The sequence below is a fragment of the Fukomys damarensis genome, unplaced genomic scaffold, assembly GCF_012274545.1.
Source record: "Fukomys damarensis isolate Sample0158 unplaced genomic scaffold, DMR_v1.0_HiC HiC_scaffold_16, whole genome shotgun sequence".
NCBI classification, from domain to species: Eukaryota; Metazoa; Chordata; class Mammalia; order Rodentia; family Bathyergidae; genus Fukomys; species Fukomys damarensis.
In genome coordinates, this window is record NW_022900928.1 from 126,169,048 (window position 1) to 126,190,792 (window position 21,745).

The following is a 21,745-nucleotide window of genomic DNA, read 5'->3' on the forward strand; positions in this document are numbered from 1 at the left end:
TCTTTTTTTTTTTTTTTTTTTTTTTTGGCTCTTCTCAACCAAATCTGGTGATGAACCTAAGAGAAATTCCTTAGAACTTAGTGTGAGTGAAATGACATACTGCTTGTAGGTCCGAAAATAAATTTTTGGCAGGGATCTTAGTTGTCATAGTGGCGCTGTCATTTGCAGAAGCCCCCAGTGGCTGACCTCCTCTTCTGTGGGCATAGGACTGAGCTATAGTCACAAGGTGCAGTTCCAGACGGTGCCTGCAGGCCTAGGAAATAGATATTAGTTCTTTTGTTACTGTGTGACTCATTGAAGGAGAATTTTAGAGCCAGAAGGGATTTGAGAAGTTTTACAGAGGGGTATGTTAAATGCCCCCCCACACACACATACACACACAGGTGGTTTACCCAAAATCACAGTGCCAATTATTAAACAAATGAAAAAAAACTGGTGGAGGAATCACCTGTTTGTTAACTCATACCCTCATTTATTCATAGGCAGAAGAGGAGAAACAGGGCCAAAGGGAGACCCAGGAATTCCAGGTTTGGATAGGTCAGGATTCCCTGGAGAACCTGGACCACCAGGAAGGCCGGGTCAGCGAGGTGAGATGGGGCCACCTGGCCCAAAGGGATTTCCAGGAGCTCCAGGATTTTTAGGGCCACCAGGTATCTTTTTTTGTGCTTTTATTTTGCCTCTTATACTTTCCTCCACCTTTTTTCCTTTAAGATGGTTCTGTAAACTATACATAGGCATAGGCTTGTGACTCCATGCTTTTGGTTCAGTTAGTGTTAAGATTTTCCTCCGGAATCATTCATAAAAGATCAGGGCCAAGCCAAGGATGCAGGGAAATACTGATGGAAAAATAGTCGTTATTTTGGGCCAGGAATGTAGCTCAGTGCACTGTGCCTTGCCTACCTGGCAAGTTCAAGGTCTTGAGTTCAATTCCTGGTGTGACCAAAAAAAAAAAAAGTCAGTATTTCATAATTACCCATGGTATGTCTATTTTTGCTATCTAATCCTTTTATATCCTACTATAGTATACTTGCCACTATTTTGTTGAGAGGTTTGCATTTATATTCTCAAGGGACGTTAGTCTGTAGCTTCCTTATGATGTCACTGACTAGTTCTAGTATCAATGCTGGCCTTCCACAACCTGCCTTGGTATTTTCTGAAAGAGTTTGTGAACAGTTGCTATTCCTTAAATATGGAGTAGGTTTCAATAGTGAATTTTTCTAGGTCTGGCCTTGTCTTTGTGGGAAGTCTTTAAAATTACTAATTCAATCTTCACTTATTACAGTTCTGTTCAGATTTTCTCTTTCTTGTTGAGTCAGATTTGATAATCTGCTTCTCCAGAAATTTGTTCAGTTTGTCTAACTGAATTAGATAACTTGTCTAAGTTATCTAATTTGTTGTCATGAAGTTGTCTGTACTATTTATAATCCTCTTTATTTCATGGCTGTTTTATGGTTCATATCTTAGGGGAGAGTATTCTAACCACTTCCTGATGGCATAAGACCATCAACTGATCTCCTGTACAGAGAGGAACCTAGGATAACAGCTTAATTAATAAATTATCCTTTCATTCATATTATTGGGCTACTCTTGTGTGCCAGCAATATGCCAAGCACTAAAGATAGATCAATAGAGATGAAAGTCCACATCTCACAGTAGAAGAGCAATATTCAGTGTATTTAAAAACTAAGTGCTATGGGAAAAAAAGGATTATTAGAAAGCAATTGGTAAGAAGATGATAGGATGGAATGCTCACACACTTCAGTGTATTACATTATCAATCATAAATATGATTTGCTATCAATGACTGTCAAACAGAAAAATTTGAAAAGACCATTCTTCTAAATAAGTATAGTTATTTTCTTATTTACAGAAACCATTTCTTCGGCTCCCAACTTCTAAGTACAGTTTATTTTCTATTATGGAATATTTCATTTTTCTCAACGGATATAGTGTGGGCTTTGTGTTTCTTTGTTTCCACAGGTGAAAGAGGAATGGTTGGGATGATGGGCTATCCTGGAACCCTGGGCTTTCCTGGGCCTCCAGGGAACCCAGGCACACAAGGCCCGAGGGGTAAGTGATAAGAGTCCAGACCTCAGGAGGCACAGACAGCATTCACTTATTTAGCAGCAAGATAAATTACGCCTTCATTCTTTGAGGGGGAATTGTTCTAGGAGAACCACATATTTGATCTTGCTGTTTTCTGCAGTAATTTTTGCCATTTCAGTATAGTCCTAGTGTCTCCCTGTCAGCTGCTTGTATGTGGCTTGCTGTTTGGGGAAAACTTCCAAGTCCTTGGGTCTGATAACCTTTGTTGTTGTTGTTCTGTTTTATTGTACACCCTGTTAATTTGTGAATCCCTATGAACTATGTTGAGAATTAAGAACCTGATGTTGTTACAGGTGGGCTTGGGATTCCAGGAATAAAAGGTGACAGAGGGCCCCCAGGAGCCAAAGGGGAACAAGGAGATAAAGGAAACCCAGGGCCTTCTCAAACAGCCCACTTAAAGGGGGACAGAGGAGAACCGGGCCTCAAAGGTAAAACTCTCTTACATTTAGAATCGGAACATTGGAGCTGATTCAAGGGCTAAGAAATTACCGGGCAAATTTCTTTAGTCAACAAGAGGACAGTGAAGGCCTGATTTAGTTACCTGCCCTAGTCACAGCCAGGTGTGGCTGAGTGTGATCCAGGCCCGAGCATTGTGTGCCTTCTCAGCAATGTGTCATCTCTTCAATGTGGAACTTTTTTTTTTTTTTTTTTTTTTTTTTGGTATAGGGATTGAACTCAAGACCTTGTGCTTGTGAGGCAGGTGGCAGAACCACTGAGCTAAATCTCCAACCCAGTGCAGAACTTTTTATTTCTGTGCTAATTCTGTATTTTGATCTGCTACACTTAAACTGTCACTAGTAAATTGCTGAATTATAACCCTCAAACTCTCCTCTCTCTTTTCCAAGGGGTAAAATGAAACCCTTAGAAAGTCCCACATAAAAAACTTCTTTGGTAGAAATGGGACCCCCCTCCAAATTCTCTTGTATTCTGTCAACTACCAGAATTGATTTTTCTGATTACATCTACAAACTTTGGAGGATAATAATACGAAGAAAATACATTTTAATGAAACTTCAACCCTTTAGGAATACTGCTAATTGTCAGCTGTGGCTATTATGTTAAAGTTCCAGTTCATTCAAATTATTTCAAGTTATTTGAATGCTTTTTGCAGGAGTTCCTGTTATATGCTTAATACAACCAATATGAAACCAAATTTTAAGCAGGCCTGTCTTTCAGTCCCCTGGAACAAGGTTAATCCCAAGTAAGAAAAATAATTGTCGAGTAAATGATTACCTTTGCCAAGCGAACTTTTATCATAGGAAAGGAATAAAAGAAAAATATGTTGTAGTTGCAAACACAGAAATCTGCAATGAATTTTGAGAAAGGGGGTTGGATTCAACAAATATGTGTATGCTTGGCACATAGAGCTATGGTTCTAGAGAAGATCTGCTTTAAATATTCTTCATAGAGTACTGTAGATTGTGCTAGAAAGACTGAATAATAACTATCTGCAGGAGTTAGGAACGATTTTTCAGAAGTGAGCAGTTCTGAAAAGGAACCAAATGCAATGATGCTAACTGATAAAATGGGTAATCATTGGAAAAAACTCAATTTATAGGCAGGGGTGTTTTTTTTGCATAAAGTGAATTTATAAAGTAAAAATCTTTTGAGCATCTCCATTTAACTTCCTGCAAAATCGTTGAGTTCTGGTACAAAAAGAAAGTCTCTCCCATTTTTAGCAATGAAATGGAAAGTAAATTTCATTGGACTCTGTTAGAACCTAAGTCAAGATACGAAGAAAACAATCCTGGCACAAATACTGGCATACTTTTCCAGTCTGCACAAACTTCCAGCGTAGATAGCCCTTCACTAGAGTGCTCTTTGTTATTTCAGGGGTGTTGGAAACAGTTTGAGAATAATATGAATAGCGTATCTGTGTCTACATAAGCCTACATGTGGCTCTCACAGCCTAAAGGCACAATGAATCCTGATTTACAATTAACAAATTCATTTTGTGAAGTTGAGAGGCACACATGCTATTTCTATGCTCCTAAAAAAATTCTACCATTTACTGACCCAAGGTGCTGTTGGAGTCTAAGTGTGTTTTTTTTTTGTTTTTTTTTTTTTTTTTTTTTTTTTTTTTTTTTTTTTTGGTTTTTTTGAGACAGGGTCTCACTATGTAGTTCAGACTGCTCTGGAACTCAATGTGTAGCCCACGCTGGTCTCAAACTCGCAGCAATCCTCCTGCCTCAGCCTCCCGAGTGCTGCGATTACAGGCGTGTGCCACCATGCCCAGCACTCTCTGAGCTTTCTAAATGCATAACTGAGGAGTACAAATTAAACAAACCAAAAAAGAAGGTGAGGGATATGCTATTTGAACTAATTTCAGTATGACTTTTTTTTTTTTTTTTTTTTTTGGTACCAGGGATCGAACTTAGCACCTTGCGCTTGTGAGGCAGAACCACTGAGCTAAATCCTTGGCTCCTATGACCTATTTTTTAAAATTTGAATTTCTACCATGTATATTGAAGGTGCTAATTATTGTCTTTTCCTGGAGGTGTCCGCATGGGAGACTTAGGCATAAGAATGGAAAGATGATATGTAATAGAAGGTGCAAATGAGTAGTATTGGGTTATAGACTTCAGTAGCATTTCACTGTGCAGGAATTGTTCTAAATTTTACAAATATTAACTCCTTTAAACTCACAATATGTCAATATTAAGATTGCAGCATTGTATTTATGTGATTATGTCCTTAGATTCACCTGGCATTAAGGCATTCCTTCCCTAAAGAGATCTATTGTAATTGTACTCCGCTGTGGCAAGAGGGCCAGCTGGTCTCTGTCAACATCAGCATCGCCAGGAGCTTGGTACAAATGCAAATTCTAGGCCCACTGTAGACTTAAACTCTGTGGGTAGAGGCCACAAATCTGTGCTTTAGCAAAGCTTCTGCCTGATTCTGATGCCCTCTGAAGACTGAGAAGAGCCGTGCTAGCCAAGCACCCAAGAAATGGGCCACAGTCACACCATCTTTGCTTCTTTTAAAAAGGCCGAACTCAGACGAGCATCGTGCTAGCTGTTACCCCATTTGTACCAGGGGTGGGCTTCACAGGGATGGGGCTAATTTGAAAGGCCCTGCTGACCTCACACTGTGCTCTGGGGACCCTGACACTGAGCTCTGTGGAGACAAGGGAGGCAAAAAACACAGCAATGAGGAGAGTCAGAGCCACCTCCATGACGGATTTAAATTATGACTGGGGTTCAGATGAGCAAATAAAACTCTTGGCTTAAAATTTTTCTAAGGCTCCCCTTGCTTGAAGAATTCAGACTCCTTAGACTGGCACGGAAGTGTCTGCCCCATGTGCCCTTTATGAGCCTCTCCAGCCACATGATATTTATGTGCTCGACAATTACTTTTTAATGTCTGTGGGTGAAGCATTTTATTATGTGCTAAACACAGAGGAGCAAAGAGGATGTCGTATCCGGATCATGATAAAAACCTACAACTTCGTAGGGAAAAGAAATATTAATGGGTCTGTAATAGATTCCTTATAGGACATATAGTAAATACTTTAGATTGTGCTGACACACAATCATATGGATGATCGCTATTGCATATTCTTTTTGTTTTTGCTTTGTTTTTGTAGCTCTTTAACAATGTAGAAAATGTATATGGGGAGGGAAGGAGGGGGTGAAGGGAGGGCAGGGACAAGGGGAAAAAATGAGAACCAAGACCTGTCATATAAAGGTACAAGATCCCAATAATGAAGGTAACTGTACTGTATACCTAAAATGTACCAATAAACTCAATTAAAAAAAAACAATGTAGAAAATGTCCCTAGCTTTCAAGTCATATGATACTAAGCCAGATTTGATCTGCAAGCTCATAAACATTCTAAGCAATATATGTTCTTAGAGTGGGATAAATGACATAAAAGGAAAAAAATAGAGGTGCAAATTAAAACAGTCTAATCCCCTGCTACTTAGCACTCCTTTGCATATGCTATTTTCTGGCTTAGGAATCCTATTTCATTTCATGTCTTTTCTACCCAATTAGTTCTCATTCAGTCTTCAAGACTCAGAAAAAAAAAAAAAGGAAGAAAAACATCGACCTCTTCCAGAAAGTCTTTCCTGTAGCATACTGTGATCAACTTTATTAGAAAACTGATCTCACTGGGTGGCCATTGCTTGTTTACTTAGCAGTTTCCCCAATCAAACACTGAAAACTTGGGAGTGGGACCAGGATTTGTTTCTATCTCCAGTACTCGATGCAAGACCTGTCTATTAATTAGATACTCAATTCATATGCGAATGAATGAGTAAGTACAAAAGCAAGAAAGGAGCCAAGGGAAGCAAGTCTGCTGGAGAGAAGGCAGAAAGCCAAACCAGAGTCTGTAGAAATGTTCCATGCACTTAAGGAAGTTTGTAATTTCCTGTGTAGGGAAAAGAGACTCAATGAATATTAATAACTAGGAAAATAATATGATCAAAAATGTGTTTTTTAGGGAAAATGGAATGGGAAGTTTATGAGCTTTCTAGCCATTCAGAAGTGGCATGAGATCTCAGTATTGTCACTAATGATATGACTCTAGGTAGGGCTTTGCACTTACCTAATACTTAGTAAATAATAATTCCGACAACTGAGTCGAGAATGAAATTGTTTAGGTGAGAATCATGTAGTAGATTGTATTCTCTCTTTACTGTGAAAACTGAAGAGACATTTAGGTTACTATAGTTGGAAGTGGTGTTTTAACATGTAAATACGATCATTGCTAGCACTCCTTGAAGACTAGTTCATGTCCGCCATGTGCTCATACTTCACACAGATTGTTATTTCATCTACCTTAAAAAAAAAAAAAAGAAAGAAAGAAAGATCAAAGTCCACGTCTGCCCATAGTCTTTTTTTTTTTTTTTTAATTTGGAATTTTTGAGACAGGGTCTCACTACATAATTGAGACTGACCTGAACTCACTATGTAGCCCATGCTGATCTCAAACTCACAGCGATCCTCCTGCCTCAGCCTCCCAAGTGCTGGGATTACAGGCGTGCGTGCCCATAGTCTTAATATTCTTTCAGTTTAATCCAGGATGTGCATGAGTCTGATAAAATTCTAACCTGTATTTTCAATATCTGCTTTTTAACTTTAGGACTTACAGGAAATACAGGGGAGAAAGGAAACAGAGGCGTTCCAGGCTTCCCAGGTTTAAGGGGTCTGGAAGGACCCCCTGGACCACCAGGAGTACCAGGTATTGGGGATCCCCTCATAGAAATATAGTGTTTCAGGTTTTCCTAGCTCTAAATATAGTAAAACTTATTTGTAGATTTCTTGAGTTGCATATGAATCCTGCTCCAATCTTTCTAGCAGAAATTTGTTTCAAAATTAAACCAAAAGGAAAGTGTTTTATTTTTGGCATTTCCAAATATTAATTTGTGCATAGTTTCATTTATCCACTCAAAATTTTATTTTGAAATGGCCGATATGTATTACAAGTGGTATTTTATAACAGTAGCACATATCCAAGATGAAATTAATGCTTTAGGAATGTTCAGATTTACCCTTTCCTTTTTAAACAAAGTATTGGGTTTGCAAAGTAATTTTTTTAAACTATTGAAGGAGTCCTTCATCCCCCAACCACCTCAATAATCATACTGCATGAAAATAAAACTTCATTATGCTGCTGAAAATACATTATTGTGCAGTCACAGAAGCCCATCTCTTCGTGTTCCTCTCGGTCCTGGGATGACTTCAATGTTTGAAGAAGTCCGAGCCTACTGATGAGACTCTCCCTGTCTCTTGATTTAGGAGTTCTGAGTCCTCAGTCTTTACCTTATTGGGAGGCAAGGAGATAGCTGAGGACCTATACCAGCCAGTCCAGCTGTTCTGAATTCATTCATTTATTCATGCAAACAGCAGATATTTTTTGAGTATTACTCTGCCCAGGAACTATGACGCTTTTACTCCATTCATTCTCAAGGTCCTAGAGGAGATCCAGGAAGCCCTGGGAACCCTGGAGAACCAGGACCACCTGGCACACCAGGAAGCTTGGGCAACATGGGTATGCCAGGTAATGTCTAAGGTCCTGTTGTGGGCCCGCAAGCTAACAGTGGGCCAAAGTTCTAGATGTTGCCCATTGTTTTGATTTCCCACTTCATAAAACGTTTATGGAAAACAACCAGATTTGCTTTCTTCCTAAATTAATTTTATTGGTACATTTTACTTATACAATATAATGACATTCATCATTGGAAATTTGTACCTTTCCATAAACCATCTTGGCTCTTATTTTTTTCCCCATTCTCCTGCCATGACTTTGTTTCCATTTTTTTCATTTTCTCATATTAATTCCATTCCCTCCTTTGCTTTCCCCAATCCCTCCCACTTCCCCTTCCCCTTTGGACCTTTTCTTCCTGTTTCACAATATCAATCATGCCTTCTGATCCTTATTTACACTTTCAGTTTCTCATACTAGAGAAACTATTCGGTATTTACACCTGTCTGTCCTATTTATTTCACTTAAGCGTAGCGCCTCAATGTGCATCCATAGTATTTTTTTTTTTATAAAATGGAGTATGACTCAGCCATATAGATTTGCTTTTAAATAAAAGTATTTGTGTGTAACTAAAATGCTAGTGAAAAGAAAATATTCACGTTGTATAAAAATCATCCTTTAAAACTTCCTGATGCATTTGAGATTCGAAAACCCAATTTCTTAGGAGAAGGGTTGGTTATGCAAAAGTCAAAAAGAGAACCCTTCAAGATTCCTATGTTTAGGGGCTGGGGATTTAGCTCAGTGGTGCCCCTGCCTACCTCGCAGGCACGAGGTCCTGAGTTCGATTCCTAGTACCAAAAAATAAAAAAATAAAGATTCCTATGTTTACTTGCCTTGCCTGATATTTTTCCTAATTTCAGGTTCTAAAGGAAAAAGGGGAACATTAGGACTCCCTGGTCTACCTGGAAGACCAGGTCTCCCAGGCACCCATGGCCTCCAAGGAGATAAAGGAGAACCTGGTTATTTGGAAGACGCAAGGCCAGGACCTCCAGGACCAAAGGTACATAGGCCACTAAAAAATTTATGCTTTGGCAGTGGACGGTGTCCCTTAAAATATTAGTAAGGGTCCAGATTAAGCATGTGCAAAAAAAATATAAAAGTATTTTCAGGCAGTCATTTAGATTAAAAAAAATCCTATTTCCACAACTGAGGATGCCTTACTATATCCCTCAGCCATCAACTTTGGAAAGCCTGTTTCTGCCACCAAGGCTTTCTCTGTCCTTGCAATTTAAGTGTGTTCCCAGAAGGGAGCAGTGCTTACAGACCCATGCAACCTGACGGGGTAAGGGTTTTTCCCTTGAGACAAAAAGTACTCAGGCTGGACCACTAGCTCATCTCACACAGATATATTTTATAATCCATACCACTTGTTTTATTAAGATACAGTGCACGTTATAAAATAACTGTAGAGCAACATTAAAAAGTAAACAACATTCTAAGAGATAATTACATTTATCTTTCTTGTTTAGAACTTTAAGCATTTTCAATCCTTACACCTAATATTTTTATCTTGTCTCAGTGTTTTCCGGAGCTTTTGCTCTGTCACGTTGGAGTTGGGTGTCAGAGTCCTCCATAGTGTGCCTTACAAAGCACCAACCAAATGTACCAACTAGGGCTTGGTTGCTCTTTTAAATTTTTTGTTGTTGTTGCTGTTGTTGTTTTGATACCAGGGATTGAACTTGGGCAGAACCACTCAGCCAAATCCCTGATCCTCTTGTAAGTTTCATTTCCTGTCCACAGCAGTTATATTAATAGCCAGAGGCAGACCCAAACGGATTGATTAATAGAAATACCCATAAGCAGGGGTTTTTAATGCAGAATTCCATGGACCCCTCAAAGAGTCTATGTTATCCTGAGAAACCTTCTAACTTCCTGGAAGTGAATGCCAAATTTTTATAGGGGAGAGCCTATATTTTTCATCAGATGTTCAAAAATATATGGCTCTAAAACATAAAAGTTATGACTTAGGGAACTTTCTCCTTTTCATTTGAGCCACTAAAATACTACTTTATCTTAAAATTTCCATATTTTCCAGTAGTAAATGCCACAACTAGAAAGAAGAATTTTAGACACTGCACACACACAAGAAGATACCCTTTATTATGTAAAACACAGACAAGTTTTTGCCTCCCTTTCTATTTAAATTAGGCTCAGGGCTGGGGATGTAGCTCAGTGGTGCTGCACCTGACTGGCAAGTGCAAGGTCCTGAGTTCGATCCCCTGGTACTGAGAAAAAAAATACTGATCTATTTAAATTAGGTTCTCAGAAAACCAGGAAGAGACTCTTCACTGACGTATTTTCTCAGTGATAATTCTATTTGACTTTATGCATGATTAATTACTGGTACTTAATCTTCTTAGATTGAAGATTTGCCTAGGTAACCACCAAAAGTTTTTAGAACTGCATTGAGGTGGCCTGCCTTGCAAGCCCAAGGACCCGAGTTCGATCCCCGGTACCAAAAACAAAACAAAACAAACAAACAAAAAAGAACTGCATTGAGCGCAAATTAAGTTTTATCACGGCAACAAGTCATAGTAACAGAGTAGTGTATCTTATTGGCTACATTGGAAGTTTCTAAGTCACTATTGAAGCCTGAGTATTCTGATTTTTCATAAAACTTAAATACAGATTTAATAGTAAATCACTGAAAAGGTTTGTAGGCGTGATTGACATACATGTATTACATGCATAGTATCTGTAGGACACATATGCATTTGGTTCATCTCTTATCCCCAATCATCACAACTTATAATTTTATATATCTGTGTGGCTATGTAATATCTATCATCCCACTGGTCCCCAAAACTGCAAAAGCAGGAGCTGATGTATCGCATGTTATCATTACACTCAGGAGAGGGTGAGCTTCATAAGTAGTAGCATGTGTTGTTACAAAGGTCCAAAGTAAAGAAGTACCCTGTGCTTGGTTTAATGCTTTGCTGTTGTTGTCTTAAAATCCTTTAAAATTTTTTTTTTTTTTTTTTTTGTACCAGGATCGAGCTTAGGTCCTTGTGAGGCAGGCAGCAGAACCACTGAGCTACATCCCTGGCCTAAAATCCTTTAAATTTTAAAAAGAGAGTTGCATTTTCATTTTGCATCAGGCCCACAAACCATGTAGCCAGCTCATTCCTGGAACCATTCTCAGTACTAACACATAGCAGATACTTATATGATACCTGATGGATGAATGAGTAAAGTTTGTACTTATTTCTAATCGTGTATCCTGCGTATATGAGAATTTTAAAGGTGTTTGACTGAATTTAAGGGGGATCCAGGATTGCCAGGCGAAATGGGAAAGAAAGGAGAGCGAGGCCCGCCTGGTCCACCTGGAGAGCTGGGGCCTGCTGGACCTGAAGGAGTCCCTGGGAGACCCGGGAGTCCTGGCCACCCAGGTGAGATCGGCTTTACAATTCTGCAAGCTGGAAGCGTTATCTGTAGTATGGCCCTCACCTCCTGGAGCCACCTTTATAAACAGAAAGCCAGTTGGTCTTGTACTACAGTTCTTTCTGTACAACTTTGAACTTTTAAGTTCTATTTTTCCCCCCCACTGCTGGGAATCCAACTCAGGACCTTATGTTTGCCAGGCAGGCATGGTACAACTGAGCTAAATCCCCAGCCCTTGAACTTTAAGTCCTAAGACATCAAGAATCAACGAATTAACAGTCAGGCATCTAATTTTTCTGTTTAGAGAATGACATCCAAAAACCTGCCCCTGTAAGAGAAACTTTGAAAATTTTACCCCAACAAAATTCAGCCTAAAGACATGAAATATTACTTCCTGCACAACCTTACGATATCTGTATGGATCTGCTAGGCTTCTGTAACAAATACCATAGACTGAGTAGTTTAGGCAACCAAAATTTGTTTTCTCACAGTCCTAGAGTCTGAGACTAAAGTGCTGGTAGGGTTAGGATCTTCTGATTCTTCTGTTTGACTTTAGATGGTCATCTAATTATCCTCTGTGTTGGGTGTGTGAGACACCACTCAGATCAGATTAGGACCCACTGTTGTGACTTCATTTTTATTTAATTTTTTACAATGTTGTCTCTGAATATAGTGACATTCTTAGGTACTGGGGCTTAGGATTTCAGTGTATGGCCTTGGGGACAACACAGTTCAACTCATAGCATTGTTCTTGATCTTTTTTCCTAACATATTTCTGGGTTGAACATTGGTTTTTCTTTCTCATTAGCTTACACTATGGGTTCAAGTTTTTTGTTTTTTATTAATTAATTATATTGGCATAACTTAAATATATATAATGATCACATTCATCAAACAGAGTTTGTATGTGTAAATGACATAGCTGTTGTACCCAGATCGCAGTTTCCCCAAGGACCACCAGAGAAACGAATCTGCTGCAATTACAAGAGAAGTTTATCGCAGGTTCAAACCTGGACCCTTGTCCACCAGGGAGCAAGAGCCCAGAATTACGATTACAACAAGGTTATATAGGATTAAGGTGGCTTGAAAACTTAACTTTCTTATTGGCTTTTTCTTTACTATTTCTACCGTTCCTATTGGCCTATATCTCTAACATTCTATTGGTGTATATATACAACTATGCTTTAAACTTATTGGTTAGTGAGCGTGCGGATGGGGTCAGTGGAATGGAATTTGCCTTACTCATCTGAACGCTACAGCTTGTTCTTATCTTAGCAGAACATCCTGCTTCTTTGTTTCAATGGACCATGTGGCTTCTGCGGAGGGGAATGGGCCTTACTTACCTATTTCTCATTTATCTAATTGAACAATCTAAACAATGGTCAGGGAGTGGGAGAGTGGTGCAGCTGAAACTTATGCTAGTTTAATTGAAATGGAGGGACTTTGGCCTCAGTAAAAGTGGAGAAACCTTGGTTCCTCAATAGCTTGATTCCTCTTTTTCTCCCGTTCCCCTTCCCTCTTTTCAACCCCCCTCCCCCATTTACGAAGGCTTTGTTTCCATTTTTTTCCCTTCTTTTATCAACTTTTTCCCTTTTCTCCCTTCCCCCTTTCACAGTTTCTTTCCCTTTGAACAGTTTCTTACTATTTCACATTATTTATTATACATTTTGGTCCTTATTTACTCTTTCACTTTCTCAGAGTAGAGAGACAATGTGATATGGGTTCAAGGTTTTATTTTGTTTTGTTACAAACAACTGCCAAAGAATTGGGTTGTAGGTTCATGTCTTAAAAAATGGCATCTAAGTGTCTGAATGTTGAATGGATCTGCAGTTAACTTTCCTTTCAAACGGTAATGGAATATTGAGTAGTTCATTAGTGTACATCCACCACTGAAAATGATTCCATGCATTTCTGCTGTGCTTCCCTGGGGAAACAGCTGTCCAGATAAAAGCCCGAGGTGACTCACCACAGGAGCATTTCCTTAGGATCAGCTTGAACACAGTGTACCTTAGGAACTGAGTCCTTTAGTCATTGTTGGAATCATTCATCTTTTGTTATTCCCTTTTCCTTGCCCTCTCTCTACTTCTAGGAAAGCCAGGTCCTGATGGAGATTTGGGGGTTAAAGGAATGAAAGGCTTTCCAGGCCCTCCAGGAATCAAAGGCCCTCCAGGTTCCATTTTTGTACTTCTCCTAACCCCACTACCTAAGGGAAGCTCATATTCTCCTGAGGTTAAAGTCTCTGTATACTTAACTGCTCTTGTAGAAGGTAGCTCCTGTCACTCTATCCTCAGCAATGCAGGCAAGTGGAGTTGCATATTTCTGTTTAATTCAAATATCTGCCACTCTAAACATGCCAACACGGTAACATGATAATATTAGTCTGTGCATAGTTTTCACTCTGAGTTTAGCTTCATATAACCAAAGTTCTGAATGACTATCACCTCTTATAAAACCCCCACATTTCCCTGATATTCCACATACGGCCACTCGTAGGAAATAAGTCCTCCCCTTAAATACCTCGGCCTTGGTTTTGATTTCTGTTTTGTTCAGCCTTCCCAGGATTCCCAGGGCCTCCAGGGCCAATGGGTGGAAGAGGTAACCAGGGACATGATGGGATTCCTGGCCCTGTTGGAGAAAAGGGAGAAACAGGTACAACTTGCTTGGTATCTTTGATTTACTGACTTCATTTTAGGGAGGATCATGAGGAACAGTTTAAGCCTTCCTTTCTCTAAAGGTTTTTCTCTGATAGAACTGGATGTTTAATATGTTCTTGGTGTGTGCTAGATTTTGTTCATATATATAATTTAATAAAAGTAACCAAATATTAATGTGCCTGTATTATCTCTCTCAGGCTTGCGGGGGGCCCATCCAGGCTCAAGAGGGAATCCCGGTTCTCCAGGTGAGCAGTTTTTTCTCCCTGACCTCAAGATACACATTTCCACAGGCAGGATCCAGTTTGTTGTGTGTTATATAGAAAACAAACTTATCCTAGTGAACGAAAGGCATCCCCATGGTAGTGCAACCTAACAAGAGTCATACTTTGGTACCGAATGCATTTTGACACAAAAATTGTTCCCTGGCACTTGTCCTTTGTTGTGTGTTTGTTGCCCAAGCTAAGGATTCGGTACCCTTTCTAGCCAAAACAACTTGTTTAGCGCTCATCCTTTTTGGTCCTCATCATGGAACTGAAATAACTATGTGTACCAAAGCGCTACTGCATGGTTTTAGTACTCTATTAAAAAATGTTTAATCATTGCCATCACCATAAAAAAAAGAATGAATTGGAAACTATAATCCAATCTTGGATTTTTTTTATAGACATCTTTAAAAATAAAAAGAAGCATTCTGTATTTGTCTTGTGGTTATTGTTAGCGTGGTTTCACGGTATCACCTCCTAAGAGTGTACAGAACTGCTGCCTCCCTGGTTAGCATCTCTTCTTGCTGTGTGGATGGATATGCAAGAGGAACACGGATTACTTTTGTCCTCTTGGATCTGATTGCAACCCCCACACTGAGTTTGTGACTCGTGCCATTGCTTCTTAGCATCTACCCCGCAATCTCTCAACTTCTCCAACATGGCACTTGACAGGTCATAAGTCTGCAATTCTCAAGGCGGTGTTGGACCAGATTAGTAGTTTTGTTTTGTTTTGTTTTGTTGGTGGTGCTAGGGTTTGAAGCCAGGACCTTAGCAATGAGCTACATCTTCAGCCGTTTTTTTCCCTCTTTATCAGAAAAAGGAACTCATTATGGTGCTAATATTCATATAACACTTTACTGTTATATTTTTTTTTCCTATGATATGCTAGAGATTGAACCCAGGGCTTTCACATGCTAGGCGAGTGCACTGACACTTAGCTACATTCCCCAGCAATTTTGATCATTTTTTAAAATCTGAGACAGTGTCTCACTAAATTGCCCCAGCTGGCCAAACTCTAAATCCTCTTGTCTCAGGCTCCTGAGTAGCTGAGATTATATATGTGCCTCCATGCCCTACCCATACCATGCTTTTTGTCCATGTATTATGTCACATGATCTTTAAAGAATAGCGTGACACAGGTATTTCTTTCACTTTTAAAATAAGACAGGGCTGGGGATTTAGCTCATGGTTCTACCACCTGCCTCTCAAGTGCAGGGACCTGAGTTTGATCCCCAGTACCAAAAAATAAAATGAGACAGAAACTTGCAACAGTAAAATGACTGTGCTGGGGTATGGTGGCTCACACCTGTAATCCCAGCACTCTGGAAGGCTGAAGCTGGAAGATCGCAAGTTAGCTGGGCCCAGCCTGGGCAAATGAATAACTTTGTAAGACCCTGTCTCCAAATTAAAAAAAAAAAAAAAAGAAAAAGGGGTTGGGGATGTACCTTGGTGTAAAAGCCCTGGGTTTGATCCCCAGCACTGTAAACTAAAATAAAGTATGCCATGATCAAATGGCTAATCAGAGGAAGAACTATCGGTCCATGTTTCATTTACCAGTCTCTAAAAACACTTTCAAGGAGGAGCCGGGGATTTAGCTCAGCAGCACAGCACCTGGCCGGCAAGCGTGAGGTCCTGAGTTGGATCCCCGGTACGAAAACAACAAACAAACTTTCAAGCAAAGTGTCTACATTATTACGGACAACTACAAACTAATTCCAGCTAGAGGAACATGAGAGTAACTTATGGAACCCTCTTCTTTGTAGGTGCCAAAGGAGATAGGGGATCCCCTGGCTGGCCTGGCCTCCCAGGCAGGAAGGGAACCAAGGGAGATGTTGGGCCCCTAGGACCCACAGGCATAACAGGACTCCCAGGGCCTCCAGGTCTGCCTGGGTTAGTCCTCCTTGGCCAAAAAGGAAATCAAGGACCACCAGGCTCAAGAGGAAATCCAGGTGAATGGTTTATTTTGATATTAGAATTTTTTATCTTTCTCTTGTTACCTTGTTGCCTCTTAGCGTCTGGTCTTCTCTATTCTTTTTGGCCCTTGTTCTTTCATGAAGTACAGTTAGGCTGTTGTGGTAGAGGCAGAGTGGCCTTTTGAAAGATTAATAGATACCTAATGATCCCGAAAGAAAGAGATCTACATTTAGTGAGCTTGTGCAATGCATGAGACCCCAGGTCCCTGCATGAACCCTCCCCTAACAAACAGTCCTTGAGGAGAAGCAGGGCAGGCTTCTTAGGCATTGCCTTACTCTATCTTCAACACAGTTCACCACGCACAGCAAGAGAAGGGTTGTCTGCAGCAATATTGGGTGCAGCGTTTTTGCCCTTTGTTTAAAAGGAGCCCCTGATATAACCTTCAAGGTCCCTAACTGGCAACACTGACAGGTTCTTTGTGAATTCAGGCGAGCCAGGTCCCCCGGGACCCCCAGGGAGGCCCGCAAAAGGCATAAAAGGTGACAAAGGATTTGTGGGCCAGCCTGGCCCAGAAGGTCTGCCTGGAACTCCCGGAGAAGTGGGGTTACCGGGACTTCCGGTGAGTATGGAAAATCATATTGACTTATTATTAATACAATATTGATTTACTATCATGTCAATTATTAATACTTACAATTAATACAAGATTATTATACTGTTGTGAATCAATCACCAGGATCAGATGCATCCGAGGCAGTGCTAGGTTAACACTTGTGGTTCATCTGTGCGGTGTGTCTGAGGACAGACAGCGCCCACAGGGCCAAGAAATCAAAGACTATTAAGAGCTAGAAAGATTTAGCCTCTGAGGAGCCTCTAGAACTTTGGTCTGCTTATTTAGACTCTGAACAATTCTAGTGTGGAAGAAAACAGCAAAGATTTTAAAATTGCTCTGTAGGAGTTCATCCCCACCCCCATTAATATGATCTCAAAATTATTGTGCTGTCCTGTGCATGTCTATACGGTCTTCCCACAACATACTTCTCCATCTTTGTAAATAGCTGCTATTTCTTCCCAATCATTTTCTAAATGGATGCCTACCTGGTTCTTTCAATTCAGTGCAACTATTCAACAACCTTGCCTCTACTCTGAAATATATTCTAGTTTATCAGTATCTCCCTTTAAAATGTGTCACCTGGGAGAAACACTCTCCAGACTAGGAACTTAGTACCTAGTGAGTGGGGGGGGGGGGAAGGAGGAGTCTCAAAGTGGTGAATGTCATCATTTTAGGAATCCGGAATTTTACTTGGGCCTCTCAGCTGCTGTTACCTCACTGCTGTCCCAAGTGGAGTGAATCATCATTTTATTTCATGTGCCTTTTCCTCATGAACTGCTTTATGATTGCTCCATTTTTTTTCTTATCTACCTTTATGTCATTGATATTTGCTTTTTTTATATATATTGGCTTATTTGTGACAGAACTTTTATGTCTATCTTTTGAAGATCCTGCCATGTTTATTTAGATCCTTGCTCCCCAAGATCTCTCAAGTCAGTCTGTCCCTGAAAACCTCCACCATATCCCCCAGCCTTCCCTTAAAAGCAATAATTTTTAGGCATCAAACAGAGAGAGAGAGAGAGAGAGAGAGAGAGAGAGAGAGAGAGAGAGAGATGTTAAATTGCTGTGTGTGGCTCAGCAATCCTTGTCTACTCTGTACCAGTGGATAGGAAAATTAAAATGCACAGTCCTTTGCCCTGAAGGGACCTGTGGTAAGGTGCTGAAGACAGACACAGAGACAAGTCATTTTCATGCTGTGTGCTACTAGGAGCAGCAGAAGGCTGAGGGACACCGAAGAAGGTATTCCATCCCTTCTGTGGAGGGGAGCTGCCTGGGAAAGTTTTCTCTTGGCCCAAGTCTTAAAAGGTACTTGTTAAAAAAACAAGAAAAATAGAATTGGGGGCTGTGAGGAAAGGCACTTTTAGAGGAAAAGAAAAAAGGACTAGAATGAGTGGATGACAGCTCCCTAATACTGGAAGTTTTTGGTGGAGATGAGGATGTGAGGGAAGGAGGCTGGAGGGCTAAGTAGAGGTCAGGTTATTGAGATCTGGTTTCAGTTGCTTATTCAGCAAACATTTATGAAGCATCTCTGGGTACCCAGCGTTCTCTCTTCAAGTTGTAATTAGACCTTTAAAGAATGACTCGTTGATCTGGCTATTTAGAAACTTCAAATCCATCCTGGTTGCTCCATGCAGCAGGCATTTTGGCCACAAAGACATGATAGGAGGATCCATTTTGACAATTTATAGAAAACACATTACCTCTGTGATGAAACTCCGGTTACCTCCTCCACTGCCTTCCTCTGATGACTATAGAGAGGTACTTTGGCATGGCTATGGTTAGAAACCATGTTAAGGTCGCTTGGTATTCAGTTTTTAGAATCTAACTTTTTTTTAAAAGAAAAGTTTTAAATCAGATATTCATCCATCTGTAATCTGCAGATGCCACTTGTTGTTTTCCGTGTTGCTATGAAAGTTGCAGCTTGGATCATAGGATCTCATTTAAGGTTCTTCTAGGGACTGGGGAGGTAGAAAGCCTGTTCTGTCAACACAATCTCGGGTCAATTCCCTGGAGCATTCATATTCATAAGCTTCTACATTGGCAATTGTAAGAATTCTGCTGAGAGTGGTGGCTCACACACTGAGAGTGGTAATAATCCCGGCACTCCAGAAGAAGAAGCAGGAGAATCAAGTCACAGTCTAAAAAAGACAAGAAAGAGAGAGAAAGAGGAAGAAAAGAAGGAGGGAGGGAGGGGGAGGAAAAGGGGAAATTGCCCTTAGTAGTGCTCTTGTACAGCACAGTGTACTCTCCTATGTCCAACTCAGTGGCTGGGCCTAGCACCAGACTGTTTCTTAACTCTTGGCTCAAGAAAATAGGCAGATATCAGAAGCTAGAGAGAGAGTCCTTGCTCAGAAGGTTCTGTTTTCTCTCCTTCCTTTTTTAACCTCACACTACCTCATCCCACAACAGGACTGTTCTTTCTTTGGTCTTCTCACCCCCAAAGACAGTTGGGCCAAAGGCAAGTTTTGTTATTCTTGGTGCTTTTTCATGACCTTCACCTTGTTGTTTTTAAGTAGTACTATTCTGTTTCAATTCCTAGGAAGTCCATGGGAGATAATAACATGTATTTCAGCTATAATTCTTTTCAGAAGCCCTGCTCCTTTCTCCTCATATTACCTCACTTGAGCATCTCATAGTTCCAAGAGCAATTAGTGTGAGCATCACAAAGAGGGCTCACAACCTACCCACTTACTACCACTTCCTCGGCAAGTGTGCCTGTCAGAACTTCTCCCCCTACAATCCCTTTCCATTCCACCCTCAGATACATTATTTCTCCCACCTTCCTCACCAGGAGTAGTTTGTAATTCCACCAGCTTCACAGAACCATGTTTGAATGCCATGACTCAACAGTGGTTCTGTTGTTTTTGCAAGGATTACAAATATAGATCATACTCTTCTTCCCAACTGTCTAGTGCTTATTCCTGGACGATCCCCAAATACTGGGCAGTTCCATTTAGGATACAGGATAGCTCGTTGTATTAGGTACTAAAGCAACATACATTAACAGTAGGAGTTTGCTCTTAGATGTGTTTGTTTTTATTATTATTTTTAGTTAATAGTCCTAAGGAGAAATCTGGCATAGGAGTTATAGACAGGTGAAATGCTGGATTGAAAGGTAGGCTAGCTGTCTGTCAACTTGACCTCATTCTTATCCAACATAATATCATATTCTTTTTGCTTGATAACTGCCACGAATATTACAATTTTTAAAACATGTCTATGGTTCTTCTCCTTTTAATTGCAAATATAGGGAGCACCAGGTACCTCAGGTTCTCCAGGGCTCAGAGGTGACCCCGGATTCCTTGGATTTCCAGGCATAAAAGGTACTGTGTCTGTGCTCTTTACATACAAACACAACACTGTGATTTGTATTTTAGAGCACACAAATGTCTGCTGCACTCTAATGCACTCCAGAGACAGTAAAGTCAGTGCAAATAGGAACTCGGTGTAAATAAAGACAGAAGGCTTTGCCGGCACCGAACCCCAAGGGGTTTAAACATGTTAAAAACAGAAAAATCTAAGAAAACAGTGCCCAGACTATTAGTGAGGGGGAAAGTAATGTTAATCTTAAGTACTTTGTTAGTTCAGAACAAGTAAATCTATATTTGCCCATGAGAGTTCCTGACTTAACTAACCCTGGGCTATTGGTAAGGCTAAAGTAATAATCTAAGAAAATAGATAGCTATGATTACCAAGCATGGTAATTCACCAAGAGACATTAAAATAGGTTTTAATGTGGCTTTGTATTTTACTTTCAATATTATATTGAATAGGTTTCTGAGTCTAAAAAGTAAACTCTTAGGAAACCTTTTAGCCCATCAATGTTAAAATACAAGTTCTTAATGCCCATTGCTGGGTTGTATTTTTAGAGCCTGATTAAATATGACTGTGTACAAATGAAATGGTAAGCCCCATGTGAACGTAATTAAGTGATGGCCATTGTTGTGTTGTGACATAAGCTCCAATCAGAACTTCTCCTAAGAGTCATCAACCTGAAGAGTTAGGAAACCCGTTGAATAACTCTGCCCCCACCTTTTTTAAGGACAGAAAGGTAATCCAGGATTTCCAGGATCAGTTGGACCTCCAGGACCAATTGGGCCAAAAGGACCACCTGGTAAATGCATTTCCTTGTTGTCGCTCTCCATCGAGAAAGGGTAACTCAGCCATGCAACCACCTTCTCATTTTTTATGTCCATAGGTGCACATGGAGACCCTGGCACACTTGAGATCATCTCCCTTCCAGGAAGCCCAGGGCCACCTGGCTCACCTGGACAACCAGGGATGCAAGGAGAACCTGGGCCACTGGGGCCACCAGGAAAGCCAGGTGTGGGCTTGGCAGCCCTGACTTGGATCTCTGAGAGCTGATTGAACCAAGATATCTATGAAGTACTTTGGAAAGCAGATGATACAACCTCATAGGAGACATTAAATATTATAGGGTTTTATAATCAACTTTAGGATTAAGCTCATTTACTCATGAGCAGCCAGTGAAAGACCTCAGAACCTGTAGAAAATGAGTGTACATAGTATAAACTCTGGCAATTGTGTTATACAGCAAAATGATTGCCTTAATAAAACCAAATTCTGTGAAGTTAGATTGTGTTTTTTAACACTTTGCACAGCAAAGCATTTGAAAAAAATGAGTTGAATGTAATAGACTTTAGAAAGGAACTATAAGGCTATAAGTTAGTCTGAATAACATGGGGGATAAAGAGTTGCCACTTGTTAGTTTGATTAATATATGGGCACAGTGAATTCTGAAATAAAATAAATCATCAAAATGAAAGATACATAACAGTTACCAGGAAAATAAGAATATATATAT

At 40.1% G+C, this 21,745-nt stretch overlaps 1 protein-coding gene across 1 annotated transcript in view; it reads left to right on the top strand.

The window, feature by feature from the left end:
• Col4a3 (collagen type IV alpha 3 chain) overlaps positions 1-21,745 on the top strand; it is an 82,230-nt gene that overhangs the window by 53,361 nt on the left and 7,124 nt on the right. Inside the window, exons 33-47 of the mRNA XM_010611959.3 lie at positions 483-650; positions 1,981-2,070; positions 2,400-2,534; positions 7,193-7,291; positions 8,021-8,110; positions 8,956-9,095; positions 11,358-11,484; positions 13,566-13,646; positions 14,027-14,125; positions 14,328-14,375; positions 16,157-16,342; positions 16,796-16,926; positions 20,171-20,243; positions 20,963-21,034; positions 21,119-21,244. Of these exons, the coding sequence (XP_010610261.1) occupies positions 483-650; positions 1,981-2,070; positions 2,400-2,534; positions 7,193-7,291; positions 8,021-8,110; positions 8,956-9,095; positions 11,358-11,484; positions 13,566-13,646; positions 14,027-14,125; positions 14,328-14,375; positions 16,157-16,342; positions 16,796-16,926; positions 20,171-20,243; positions 20,963-21,034; positions 21,119-21,244 (1,665 nt within the window). The remainder of the gene's footprint in view (positions 1-482; positions 651-1,980; positions 2,071-2,399; positions 2,535-7,192; positions 7,292-8,020; positions 8,111-8,955; positions 9,096-11,357; positions 11,485-13,565; positions 13,647-14,026; positions 14,126-14,327; positions 14,376-16,156; positions 16,343-16,795; positions 16,927-20,170; positions 20,244-20,962; positions 21,035-21,118; positions 21,245-21,745) is intronic.